The sequence below is a fragment of the Chionomys nivalis genome, chromosome 7 (assembly GCF_950005125.1).
Source record: "Chionomys nivalis chromosome 7, mChiNiv1.1, whole genome shotgun sequence".
Taxonomy (NCBI): Eukaryota; Metazoa; Chordata; class Mammalia; order Rodentia; family Cricetidae; genus Chionomys; species Chionomys nivalis.
Window position 1 is genome coordinate 86,365,130 of NC_080092.1, and position 14,829 is coordinate 86,379,958.

The 14,829-nt window shown below is 38.2% G+C and overlaps 1 protein-coding gene across 6 annotated transcripts in view; it reads left to right on the forward strand.

Annotated features, from left to right (window-relative positions):
- The window catches only part of Tanc2 (tetratricopeptide repeat, ankyrin repeat and coiled-coil containing 2), a 312,553-nt gene that overhangs the window by 235,328 nt on the left and 62,396 nt on the right, over positions 1-14,829 (forward strand). For all 6 annotated transcript variants that reach the window (XM_057773318.1, XM_057773320.1, XM_057773321.1 and 3 more), the window contains 2 exons: positions 3,757-3,923; positions 7,090-7,697. In XM_057773318.1, the coding sequence (XP_057629301.1) occupies positions 3,757-3,923; positions 7,090-7,697 (775 nt within the window). The remainder of the gene's footprint in view (positions 1-3,756; positions 3,924-7,089; positions 7,698-14,829) is intronic.

Below are 14,829 nucleotides of genomic sequence, written 5' to 3' on the forward strand. Positions count from 1 at the left end.
CAAAGCAATGGCTAGTCCATTAAGCACTGACAGGAAGGGAACTGAAAGGAATTTTCTTAAATAGCAAAATTCTTTAATTTGATCAGGGTTTTGGTTGCATGATTATATATATTTGCCAAAACTCATCAGAGTATATAGATTTTATTCTCAGAGATAGCTAGAGTTTTCTTCCCAGGAAAAGTTTTATGGAAAATACTTTTCAATTCATAGTCAGAAGTTAGATTTCAAATAATACACTTTTCCTTTAAAAAAAATAGACAGTATTTTTCAAAAGTTTTAAAGATTCCTGTCCTCTCAAGATCTGTGAAGAATTTTGATGGGATTTTAATGGGGATTGCATTGAATCTATAAATTGCCCTTGATAGAATTGCCATTTTTACTATGTTGATCCTCCCAATCCAAGAGCAAGGGAGATCCTTCCATTTTCTGATATCCTCAGTTTCTTTCTTCAAAGACTTAAAGTTCTTGTCAATAGATCCTTCACTTCCTTGGTTAGAGTTACCCCCAAGATATTTTATGCTATTTGTGGCTATCGTGAAGGGTGATGCTTCTCTGATTTCCCTCTCTGCTTCCTTATCCTTGGTGTATAGGAGGGCAACTGATTTTTTGGAATTGATCTTGTATCCTGCCAAGCTACTAAAGGTGTTTATCATCGGTAGGAGTTCTCTGCTGGAGTTTTTGGGGTCACTTATGTACACTATCATATCATCTGCAAATAATGAAAGTCCCAAAAGTTTGAAGTTTCTCAATAGGCATTTACTTTTTTTTTTTTATTGAAAAAAAAAATTTTCCGCCTCCTCCCCGCCTCCCATTTCCCTCCCCCTCCTCCCGCCCCTCTCCCCCTTCCCCCACTCCTCTTCTCCTCCCTCTCCAGTCCCAGGAGTAGTCAGGGTTCCCTGCCCTGTGGAAAGTCCAAGGTCCTCCCCCCTCCATCCAGATCTAGGAAGTTGAACATCCAAACTGTCTAGGCTCCCACAAAGCCAGAACATGAAGTAGGATCAACACCCCGTGCCATTGTCCTTGGCCTCTTGTCAGCTCTCATTGTCCGCCATGTTCAGAGAGTCCGGTTTTATCCCATGCTTTTTCAGTCACAGTCCAGCTGGCCTTGGTGAGCTCCCAATAGATCGGTCCGACTGTCTCGGTGGGTACACCCCTCGTGGTCCTGACTTCGTTGTACATGTTCTCCCTCCTTCTGCTCCTCATTAGGACCTTGGGAGCTCAGTCTGGTGCTCCAGTGTGGGTCTCTGTCTCTATCTCCATCCATCGCTAGATGAAGGTTCTATGGTGATATGCAAGATATTCATCAGTATGGCTATAGGATAGGTTCATTTCAGGTTCCCTATCCTCAGGTGCCCAAGAAACTAACTGGGGACATTGCCCTGGGCATCTGGTAGCCACCCCAAGTTCAAGTCTCTTGCCAACCCTTAGGTGGTTCCCTTAACTAAGATATGAGTTTCCCTGCTCCCCTATCCAACCTTCCTATATCCCCAATCATCCCGTTTCCCCAAGTTCCCCTCATCCTCTCCTTCACACTTTTCTTTCTCCATCTCCCCTAAGAGTGCCGGGCAAAAAATTGGAATAGGCATTTACTTTAACCACCAATATGAAATGAAGAAGAAAGTGGCATCATAACTAAAGAAAGACAATTCTGATGAAAAAAACAATGCCTTGTGGGTCTTTATTAGTAACTCCTGAGTGGTGGTGTGACCAGCTCTAGCTGCTTCCTCTTCTCCTGAAGTGTCTGTAATCATTATTTATCCCAGGTATCTACGGGACTACTAGGAAAGACTCCAAAGGTTTATTGAGGATATGTGTAAGCAGAGGTAATGAGGAATACCCAGCAAATGCTGTTTACAGAGATTAAAACAGGAGTCAAAGGGCTTAGGAAAGCTTTCCAGTGACTTGTCAGCTGGAGCTATGACTTGTAAGGATCAAACAACTTAAAGTCTTCTCTTAGTCCATGAAAAATAAGAAAATCAAACTATCTAGGTTTGAGTAGGAGTAGATATGGATTTTAAAAGTATATAAAAGTTAGTATCTTTGTTTTTAATTAAAATATTTTTCTGTGAAATAATTCTAATAATAAATAGTAGTTGCAAACAGTCCAGACATGGCTCAGCCATTAAAGACTACGCTCACAACCAAAAAGGAAATAGTAGTTGCATTTTAAATGTTCCTATGTGGCAAAACATGAAGTAGAAATTTTTGTTTGTCCTCACATTTTACTTTTAAAAATTATTTTAATATTCTGTAAAAGCTTAAAAATGAATATAAGGAAACCTTTTAAGGCTAATTGCATTCAACAAGCAGTCTAACGATCTTTAGACTCTCTTAAGGGTGTAAATGGCAAACCTCATTAGACAAAGGAAAAGAAATTATTTGATAATATCTTTCATTGTTTTAAAATGTCCATAACATTAGGAAATTCTTTGTATTCTTTTGTTTTTAATTCAAAAAAAAAGGAAGTATAATAATGAGTTGAGCTTTCTTGTTGATATCTCACAGTCCAGCATTCCTAGGTGACTTATGCAACTCTTCCCAAGAGGAGAAGGGAGTTCCCAGACAGCTAACCTCATAGGGATCTAAAAGAATATCATTATCCCGATTAAGGGAGAAATGCTTCCTTTTTCAAAGTGCTAGAGATCCAATCCAAGACCTTCTGTATGGTAGGCATATCTGTTCAGCTATGTAGCCAGCCCATTTAGTCCCCACTTCAGAAAAGATAAATACTCGTGTTTTACTCATGTAATGAGTAATGTACTTGACTGGAAATTTATGCAAATGAAATTTAATTTTATTAGCAAATTAATTGTTTGTCATCCATTAAAATATCCAGAGCCAATGAGATGGCTCCTCGGTGTGAAAAAGCACTCACCTCCAAACCTGCCAACCTGAGTTCAGCCTCTGGGGACCCACAAAATAGACCCCCAAACACACACATCACAAGTATAATTTTTAAAAATGTTAATTCATATCACACTGTAGAATGAAAGTGCAGTACAAATTCTTGATAATTAGACTTAAAAAGCATTTGGAATGTTTTTCAAAAAAATACTTTTCTATAGATACATTATTCATTCTTCTGTCCTCTCTTCCCAGAATACATTCACATATAGTTCTATATACTACCTCAGTCTTTAAGGAATTCACAAATTCTTTAAGCTATGATGGGAACAACCACAGTCTATTTAACTTTTATATGTTCGAGAAAATGATGGATTTCCATATTCAGGTCCTTACAGCTCCAGCTTTAAGGCTCTCACAGTAAAAATATTGTATTCCTGAAACTATAATACACATGCTCATAAGCCTGATGGTGGTGGTGGTGCACGCCTTTAATCCCAGCACTCGGGAGGCAGGGGCAAATGGATCTCTGAGTTTGAGGCCAACCTGGTCTATAGAGTGAGTTCCAGGATAACTAAAACTATTACACCAGAGAAACCCTGTCTCAAAAAAAGAAAAGAAAAGAAGGAAGGAAGGAAGGAAGGAAGGAAGGAAGGAAGGAAGGAAGGAAGGAAGGAAGGAAGGAAGAAAAGGCATGTGCTCATCTATCTGTGCCCTGATGAATAACAAAGTTAGTTCACCAAATGGATGATTGCATGTCTTTATAATAAGTTATGCATCCTGGTCATCCAGGGCCTCATGAGAGATCTTTTCTAATACGTTTTTTCCCAGACTTATATGTGGTCACAGACACAATGAGAACTTACCTATCCACTTGGTAATTGTGAAGTAATTTGTTTCTTTCTATCTCAGAGAGAAAAATCCCAGATGAAGATTTCATCATTTTAATTGATGGATTAAATGAAGCAGAATTTCACAAACCGGATTATGGGGATACAATTGTATCATTTCTGAGTAAAATGATTGGAAATTTTCCTTCTTGGCTCAAACTAATTGTAACAGTTAGGACCAGTTTACAGGTATGTGTTTGTTTGCTTCTGAACCATAGATTATCTCCCTTGTAGGGAACTTAAACTGAAAAAGTTCCAGTTCCTAGTTCTCTCAGCTCTTCTTAAACCTTAGAGACATGGTCTAGATAAAAACATTCTTTCTATATGTGACTCTCAAGTTCCTATTGCCATTTCTCTGGATAAGGCTTCCTAAATGTTCCTCAGAATTGCATTAAAGGACTGAGAGTGTGATCCAAGCACTGGAAAAGCAGAAAAAAGATGATTATGAGTTCAAAATCAGTCTTAAAGGAGGAAAAAAATAGCATAAAAAGTCTATTTTTTAGATTTTGTCCTGATACAGTAGTGCAAAGGAAAAATGTCTCACTCTTTGAATTCCATTTCATACTTTTAATCATTTAATGTTATACAGAATCGAGTTCAGTCTTCAGCAGAGGCTCGGACTTTCTGCTTTTTTCCTCGCTTCTACTTGAGCTCATTTTTGTTTGGTTTAGTATTCTGAATGTAAAGTTGCTTCTGTATATGCCTTCCTCTGGCGAATATTGGAAATATTAAGTTTTAGATTAAATTTATTGCAACCAAGAGATAAGGTTTTATTTTCTTTAAATTATCTCCCCCTACTCACTGCTAATAGCTTAATGGCCTGAAAGAATCAGGAATGTGGGGTTGAGCCTGTAAACATACCTGGCTACCGAGTTACAGTAGAAATTGTAGCTCCCTTTCTTTTGTGTTCATATGTGGTTTGGAACAGTGCTTTTTTTATAAATAATTTATTTTTATTTTGTGTTTCATGCATTGGTGTTTTGCCTCCATATATGTCTGTGTGAGGGTGTTGGGTCTTGGAGTTACAGACAGTTGTTAGCTGCTATTTGAGTGCTGGGAATTGAACCCTGGTCCTCTGGGAGAGCAGTCAGTACTCTTAACTGCTGAGCCATCTCTCCAGCCCCATAATAGTGTTTCTTACTTATTATTAGTAGTATTACAAATTTTCACCTCCTCCCCTCCTACTTTTTAAAAAAAAAAAAAAAACCTTCTTGATAACTATTAAGAGCTCATAGAGTTCTTGAAACCCTAAGAAAAAGTCTAAACTGAAGAGTATATACTCATTCTACTATTTTGTTACATCCCACTTAATAGTTATTAATACACAGAAGAGTCACAGTAAGCCTCCTTTTCCTTTCCTCTGCCCTTTACTATTATTCCTGTCTACTGACAAATTATATTTACTGTCCTTGATACCTCTAGTCCTGTCATCTTACAGATGTTTACTATTACTCTGCAGGTCATTTGCGTTACAAAATCTGGATCAATATAATAATCTTTATAGCTAAAATCATAGCAATCTAATTATTGAATAATAGCTTGGTTGTTCAAATATAAATAGGAGAGATCTCCAGGAACACAATCTTCTGTTTGGTGTTTGTTTTGCTTTTTAACAACATTTCACTGTATAACTCAACCTGCCCTCAAACTTGTGATCCTCCTGCCTCATCCTCCCAAGTACTGAATTTACAGATGTGTAACCCCACACCTAGCTATGATCTCTAGTCTTGATATTTAAGCATAAGCAATATTGTCCTGATATCTTCTCTAACATGATATCTTGTATAATCGAAGAAGCAATTTTAAATGTCTAGGTAGATAGAACAGAAAAGCCTTAATTTTTCAACTGTACCAAAGAATAGGCAGCATACTATGCATATTCTAGATTTGTGCATAAGTCCAAATTTCAGTCTCTTCATCGATAGAGACCTGCACTCTCTTTAATGAAGACTTACTGACAATTATTTTCTTCCTAAAATCATGTGTGATTTTTCATTGCTTCCATCGACATTTCTTGGATATTTAGAGTATGTGCTACACTGTTCTAATGAGTGAGGATTCAGTAATGAATAAAACATGAAATGTCTCTGCTTTCATAACACTTTTTTAATAAGGAACACAAAAGTTAAATATAAACATATTATAATTTTATGGGTAATGTCAAATACTATGAAGAAAATAAAATAGTATAAAGAGATAAAAATGATGGTTGTTTCAGGTAGATGGGAGAAGCCCCTATAAGGAGCGTTAGAAAGTGGTGAAATATGATCTACCTTTTTAAAGATCTATCTTCTGGTTGTATAAATAATAAATTATAGAATAGGATGGAGAGTATAAGCAGAAATACAGGTGAATGTTGATGATGTCTTAAACTAGTGATAATGGTAGAAACCATGTGAGATAATAGATTTGGGAAATAATCCTGAAGGAGAATAAAAAACAGTTGATGAGCCAGGTGTGGTAGTTCATACCTGTGATGTCATCATTTTGAAAGCTAAGGCAATAGAATCAAGAGTTCAAGGCCAGAAAATCTACATAGTAAAATTAAAAAGAAAAAACACAAACTAAGTGTGACTATGAGCAAGAAAACAAGAATGAGTCCTGGGCTTTGGGTGAGTACATGAGTTCAGGAGCTAAGATCACAGATGCCTCCAAGGGTTTAGTGTCAGGGGCAGGGGCAGCAGCAGCAATTTGTTGACTTGGGGAATGTCTTGTTGAGTGAGTCTAAACTTTAATAATTTTTATTTAGTCATATTAAGTTTATCTGTGAAAGTCTAAATTTCTGGATATACCAAGATACAGGGTAAAAACTCAGAGAATTAACGTATCTGGCAAAACTGACATATTTAAACTTTTAGAGATTAAGAATGACTGGAGAAGGAAGGAAAATTAGTAGAGACCATAGCCTGAGGTGGGCTAAGAAATAAAAATGATATAGCAAAAGAGGCTAGGTGAAACTAGTCAGTGTTACAAGAAAAAGGATGTATTCTAAAAAGAGGCTGTTGATGACTCCAGAAGTGCTGTGGGTGGGTGTGGTCAACTGTCAAGCACTGCTGAGACTCTGAGAGGAGGAAAACTGAAAGCTAAGTATTTGATTTGCTAAGGTTAAGATTATTGATAATCTTGGCAATAACCCTTTTTAGTGGAGTGGTAAGGTTTCAGTAAAGCCGGGGTATATGGAATAAAGAGAATGAAGAGAAATGTTCTTCAATTTGCTCCTAATATCATGCTTAATATTGTTTTGCTCATTGGCCACTCAGAAATTTGAACTTATTCTGGACCTCATAGTCTGTAAGAGTTAGGGAAAACCGAAGGTCTTTCTATCTCTCTCTATCTCTCTCTCCATCTATTTTAGGAAATTACCAAGTTGCTGCCTTTCCATAGGATTTTTTTGGATCGACTAGAAGAGAATGAAGCCATAGACCAAGACCTTCAGGCTTACATCCTGCACCGGATTCATAGCAGCTCAGAGATTCAGAATAACATCTCACTTAATGGCAAGATGGACAATACTACATTTGGCAAACTCAGTTCTCACCTCAAGACCCTCAGTCAAGGGTCTTATCTATACCTGAAACTAACATTTGACCTCATAGAGAAAGGCTACCTAGTGCTAAAGAGCTCTAGCTACAAAGTGGTTCCTGTTTCACTCTCTGAGGTTTATTTACTCCAGTGCAATATGAAGTTCCCAACTCAGTCTTCCTTTGACCGGGTGATGCCTCTCCTGAATGTGGCAGTGGCCTCTCTCCACCCACTTACTGATGAACATATCTTCCAGGCCATCAATGCTGGGAGCATTGAAGGCACACTAGAATGGGAAGACTTTCAGCAAAGAATGGAGAACCTCTCCATGTTCCTAATCAAGCGCAGAGACATGACTCGAATGTTTGTGCACCCCTCTTTTCGAGAATGGCTTATCTGGAGAGAAGAAGGAGAGAAAACCAAATTTCTCTGTGATCCCAGGTAAGATATAGATCTGTGCTAAGTAATTCTGAGCCTGTTTTAAATTTATGCATAGAGCATGGATATTAAAGGAAGTGGAAATTGCTATTCATTTGAACGCTTCCCACAGAGAAGATTTTTCTCTTCTCAAGGCCAAGCTGCAGTGAGTTCAGCAGTGTACTACCTATTCCTCGGGCTGTGACTCACCAAAGAAGCTAAAGCTCTGAGCCTGCTGGGTTTTTATTGCCCCTGTGCCCTGCTGTTCACCAGACCTTAGATGACTATGCTTGTGGGCATGCCTCCCAGCTTAGTTCTTCATGCTGATTCATTAGAAAGCTAGTTCCAGATTTCGATGGTGATATTAAGTCAGGCAGAAAAGAATTTATGGTATCTTCCCAGAGCAAGAAGCTTATAATGAAGCATGCTTGCATGAAAAGAAGAGGAACTGTTGAGTCTGTAAGAACTAGCATTTACATGATCCCAAACCTTAGGCCCACATAAATGCAGGACTAATTCCTTCCTCTTACCATTGGTAAGCATTAAGCAAGGTCTTATAGTATAATACCCAGACTAGTACAATTTCAAAGAAAGTATTGAGAGTGTGCCTTTTCCTACCCTGCCTTTGTAGAAATAGACACTTCATGAGTGCCATAACAGTCCTGTGACTAGGTAAAGAGCAATACCTTCTGCTATTAGCATTTTGAGGCACAGCTTTTTAAAGCAAACAGTAACCAAATCTGTGTCTCTTGAATGTGTTATATGATGTTCATGTAACTATTTTGCTGTAAGGTAGCACCCAGCCTTATGTCTTCTGACCTTCAACAGATTCCTGAAAATGCAAAGAGGATCAACCACATAGGCTTCATAGCTCATAGCTTTTATTGTTCACAAAAATCTATGATAGAGTTTAATTTATAAATTAGTCACAGTAAGAAGTGAAAAACAACAACTCAAAGTGGTATGGTTCAATAAAGGTGACATGAATGTGGTCTCTCAAGCGATCTTATTGTGCCTTTATATTTTCCACTTAAAAGAGGCACTTCACAAGTTCACAAATTCTCTTTGGCATATCCAAATTGTCAATCAGCAATACTACACTTTGACTTTAGGGACATTATTACATAAAATAAAGTTTATTTTATATACATGTGTTGAGGTTTATTTTAGGGGTAAGCCCATTAAACCTCTCAGTGTTCAGAAAGATTCACTATAGCAAGCAAAAACCTGACTAATAAGGTCTGAGGGTAAACAAAATAAATTAACTCACATAAATTTTTTCATCATGGCCTGTTTATTCTTCCTATGCTCTCTCCAATGCTTCCTTGCTCTTCCTTACTGTTCCTCTTCTCTTTTCCTCCTTGTTCTACCCATCCCACATGGTTTCTAGTTTATATACGCATATATAGTCAGCAATTCCAAAGGTCATAACAGTAGTACCAAGCATGCATTTCACAGAATCACAAAATCTGGGTACCTGGCCATGAGGTGCCTTGCGTCTCAGAGGGGCAATGGCTGCGAAGCTAGTTAAGAATCAATACAAAATTCTAAGAAGTTGTTTTCATGGACTGACTATATTTCTTAAGTGAACTAGTTAAGCTAGAAGTTTGTGATTAATTGTAGAAAACACAACAGTGCTGTTGCACTTTTGCTTCCTCCCTTTTTCTGGGAGCATCGTGCTAGTAACCAGTAGTAACCCTCAGGCCTGGGAGGAAAGCAAAAAGTGCTTGATTTGCATCAGGTCTAGCTAGCTGCGTTAAAGAGAATTTCTTTGGAGACTTTGCTTCCAGCTCCAGCTGGGTACCTGCCAGCCCCAGGAGAGAATTTCTTTCTCCGGGGCTGGTTTAACAACTCAAGCCTTTTTCCAGTATCTCTAGGGGTAAAGGCATAAACAGTTAATTTCCTGGGCTATGATTTTATGTTGATTGAAGCCAAGGTAAAGAGTAAATACAGAGTATTAATAGCTTCTTAGGATAGAGCAAAAGGCCAGTAGTTTATACCTTCCTGAGTCTGCTGCTAGAGCAGACATACTATCTCTCTGCTCAATGCCCCCTGCTTAGGGCTCCTTTCTTGTCAATGATCCTGTCAATAAGAATAGTTGTGGGGGATTGGCCTTATGTATATTTGACTATGAAAACAAAGGTTTGGCTGAATGAATGCTTAAAGGTATCCAGTTGCCAATACAGGAAAAGTCAGGTTTAAAGAATGGTTTATACACTGCTGGGATATTTGGGGATGAATCCCATTATGGAAGGGAGAAACCTCATGATTTCACAGGATTTCTACAGAATTGGCAGTGACTATCCAAAAGACAGGTGTTCCGGAAGCTTTGCAAGTTGACTTATCCATATGGAATATTACTCCTACAAATTTGTTGAGTAGATCTGTCAGCTGTACATTTACTATGTAATACTTGTGGACTTTCCTCACACAGGCACCCCAACAATAGTATGCTAAGAGGACTACTAAGTGATTAGTAGTTATGTCTTATTATATAACAGTATATATAATATCTACAGCATGGATACATTAAACAAAGAAATGGCTTAGGTCCCAGGCAGGACAAAGTAGGGTAGTATGAGATTTCATCACAATACTCAGAAAACACACAATTTAACTTACAAATTGTTTATTGATGTATTTTTTATTTAATATTTCCAGTTGATCTTGGCTAACTAACACTCTGGAAACTGAAATGGCAGATAAGAAAACTATTGCAAATCTTGCTGATATTGCTTCTGACACTTGAAAGCATATAGTTAAAAACTGTATAGTTTGTGTGTGTGTGTGTGCGTGTGTGTGTGTGTGTCCAGATTTACTTAATAAATACTTTGAGGCCAGTTCCCAAACAATCTCTTCCTGACTGATTATTTTCCCATCCTGGAATATATCAGACAATTGGAAAGCAGGTAAGGTTCAAGACTAACAGACTACCACTGAAAGAATATCTTTCTTACAAAAGATGAAATCCTCAAGGGCTCACAAAAGAGAAAATACAGGGTTTTTTGGTTTGTTTGTTTGTTTGTTTTGTTTTGCTTTGTTTTCTTTGTTTTTCCAGACAGGGTTTCTCTGTGTAGCTTTGAAGCCTGTCCTGGCACTCTCTCTGTAGACCAGGCTGAACTCAAACTCACAATGATCTGCCTGCCTCTGCCTCCCAAGTGCAGGAAGTAAAGGCATGCACCACCATTGCCTGGCAGAAATACAGTTTTTATGTAGCATGTTTTAGCTGTATGGGCCTGCTCCCCAGTATTGTTTATTAACGGAGAGCAACAACAGACTGGTACAGAAACTTCCAACTGCAGGTGCTGGGTGGTCTGTTCTTTGATGATTTAGTAATGCAGCTGCTGAATGGCCGTCATATTTTATTTGATAGAGAACAGAGTACCAGGAATTATCAAAAACACCGCCCTTATGTTTCACTTCAGTTGAAATTCAAGCTCCTCCTCAGCATTGGACAGCACCAGCCTTGTTAATTCAGTGTTCATCTCATGGTTGAGATTCCCTGGGCCAACAAAGTGGAATTTCACTGAGACCTAACTGGAAAATCCCATCTAGCCTTTCAGAGAAAATGGCTACAACTACTTTTCATTCTGTTTTTGTCTTTATGGCTTTCAGTTTCCATTTCTTATACATCTTTTCCCTTCTGTTTTCCATGTTCTCTTCAATTCTGTCTAGAGTACCCTGTGTCCTCAGTAGGCCAGAGTTGGCCAACTCAGTGCCTGTAATCATACCAGCTATGCCAGGATTTGATATGTGCATGTCCAGAGAGAACTCTCAGGGACAACACAGCATTGTTTCTTCTCATCCATTTGCTAGACTGTAAGCAGCTGTTCACTCTGAACTTGTTGACTCTATTAAGGAATTAGACACAGGGAAAACATTCTGCTGATGTCAAAAATTAGTTGATATTCATCAAAAGTAGAAGTAGACTACCTAAGGAAGTGGTTTCTTTCTAAACAGAAAAGATCTGGAGTGGTGTAAGGAAGAGCAGTTGCGGAGGTCAGTGCCACAGAGCTGATGTTGAACTTTCTTCGTTTTAAATATCAGAATGTCTATTGTCCCGGAATCTGGACAGAGATTTGACATAATGGAGAGAACTATATAACATTCATCCACATAATTTTAATAGAAAGAAATGGGTTATAAACAGTCTCTTTCCCTAGCTCAGTAATTGTATAGGGAGGATCAAGCAGTCTGTTGCTGGAAATCATTTTTATCATCAGAACTTGGTTTGTTACAGGATCACACTATGTAGAGCAGGCTGCAATCCTCCAGCCTCAGCATCTCAAGCATGCACTACCATGCCCAGTTAAAACTTGGTTCTGACATCAAAAGCTTTGGTGTTTTGCGTCTTGTTGAGAATGTGCCCTGGGAGCACTCGTAGGCCTAGACCTTGTAGCCTTACTCTGCTTCTGCTTCCCACTGTTCACCAGTGTCAGAGCCTGGATTTGATTTATCCTGTTTTATTCCCTTGGGCATTGAGATATAGATTAACACACTAATCTAATAAACTAATCCCCACTATTATGCTAATAGTAGGTAGGTAGAAAACCCATTTGAGGTGACTTGTGCATTTTAAGTGAAGTGGCTGAGAAAAGCACTAGCTTTTCCTTTCCAGCCCATTAGTGACTTACAGTAGGGACTTGAAGCTGATAGATAACTGGGGGCTACCAGCCTTGTGGTGCCATCTGATTACTGCTTAACATTTCTCTACCACATTGGGCTCAGCCTGAATAAATTTTCATACATTTTTCTGTTTCTTTTCTTCATTATTTCAATTTTCATGATACCTCCCCTAAAAACAGCTCTCAGATTTAACATTTTGCTGGAGGAGAGGACTGTTTTGACACAGAAATTAGAAATTTGGGCTTATTTGTCTTTATTTTTAAGTATTTGAATTAAGCATAGTAAACTTGTGAAACTCATATAATTAATGGAGAGCAGATACAACCTAAACTATGAAATCATGATTTAGAAGCTTAAGTTATTTTTGACCTGATTTCCTCAAACTAAGAATAGTAAAGACTGTGGTGAGTAAATAGAAGGGAAACTACACAGATCCTTTACTGTACTTGTCCACTTAACTTACTTTTTCATGACCAGAGTTGATTGCTTATTAATGGGGGGGTTCTTTTTGTTTCTTTGTTTCTTTGTTTGTTTGTTTGTTTTAAGATGTATATGGACATGAATTACATGTTCGCTTAGTGAATTATCTTTTAGAGACTTGATGCTCTTGGAGCAGAGTGTCAGGAAGAAGAGGAGTCTAGAGAGGTGACTCGGCAGTTAAGAGCAGTTCCTGTTCTAGCAAGGACCCGGGTTCACTTTCCAGCACTCACATGGCAGCTCATTACTACTTATAACTCCAGGTTCAGAAGGTCTGACACACCTCCATACAGACATAACAGCAGGCAAAACACAAAAGCATGTGAAATAAAGATAAATTTAAAAAAAATAAGAAGAGAGCATCTCCCCTAAAATGAAAATTATCTATGCCAAAGCTCTGTATAGCCAATGTACAAAATGACAAATTATTGTTAGTGGGATTTTGTTTGTTCTTCTAATCCAGATGTGAACCTCCAAGTGGGATAACATTTAATCTTACTCTCAGTAAAGCACAAGTTCATTGTTAGTGCAGTGTCTCACAGTAAATCCATAAGTGTGAAGTAGGTTCTGTTTCCCGAAAGTGTCTTTAGAGACCTCAGCAAGCTGATGAAACATGGAAAGAGATAGAGATTTCTAGAACTAAACCAACCCTTAGGCATTCTGATGCACCATATATCCCCCACTAACACCTGACTCTTTGTAGGTCACCCTGCCACCCGTGAGAAACTGGCTCCTTGCTGTCTTTTTCACTTCCAAGGTTTTTCTCTCATGGAGGAGGAAATCAATATTCTGATGTCATGGTTTAGACATTGTGTTTTCCAGGGAGAGTTTTCTTTGACCTTAGTGTTACTGAGAAATTATCTAATTTAATCAAGGAATACTTTTTTCTATTATCTAATCATCATCAAAAAATAAAGTTTAAACTAAAATGTAAAGTAGTACTTTTCTGACCCAAAGTCATGTTTTTGTGATATGATACAAATGAGGAAGTATATGAAAATCTAGTATGTCCTTCAGTTTTACAAGTTTTTTCTTCTACATAAATCATTAGTCAAATAAGCAAAGTATTTCTGTCTTTTAAACTGTCTAACAAGAGGTTAGGGAAATAGCTGAATGGTAGTGTTTGCCTCAACTAAAATGTGAAGTAGTACTTTTCACGTATAAGGCCCTCGATTCGATCCCCACCATCGTAAGGAAGGAAGAAAAGTAAATCAGCTCTCGAGTTGATGTGTTGATTCTTAACCATAATCCTAGCTTCAGGGGGCTGAAGCAAAAGGAGTTAGAGGCCAGTCTGGGCTACTCAGCAAGACCCTAAGTCTAAAAGTAGAAAAACTGTCTAGCCATCAGAAGATGGGCATAACATTTATTTTTCCTTTTCCAAATCAAAAAGTAAGTTTTTTAAAGGCTGATGATAAAAAATTTAAAAGCCCATTTTAAACTGAAAACTACATGTACTGTTCCACTGTCATAAAAACCCATGAGAAACATGCTAAGTCAATATACACAAAGAAAGTTCTGCTTATGATGAGATACAGAAAACATTGCTTTATGACTTGATCAGCACAAATTCTCAGCCATTATTATTCATGGAACTTTTATAGAAGAGCCAGCATACAAAATACCAAAAGGGACTTGTATTCTTCTAGAGAGTAACACTGCTTTGTCTTCTTAAATATGCATATATAGCTTATTTTAAAAGTAGTTATAGTCTGTATAGAAAATACTGGCGTAGAGGAGTCAAGGACACCACAAGAATACAGCCCACAAAATAAACAGGGCTCATAGGGGCCCAGAGAGACTGGAAAGACAATCAGGAAGCCTCCATGGGTCTGACCTAGGTCCTTTGTATATATGTTATGGTTGTGTGGCTTGCTGTTCTCGTGGGACTCCTAACAGTGGGAACGAGGGCTGTCTCTGACTCTTTGGCCTGTTTGGGGAACCCTTTTCCTCCTACCTGGTTGCCTCATCCAGCCTTGATAAGAGGGCATGTGCCTAGTCTTATTGTAACTTGTTAGGCCATGTTCTGTTGATATTCCTGGGAGGCCCGCTTTTT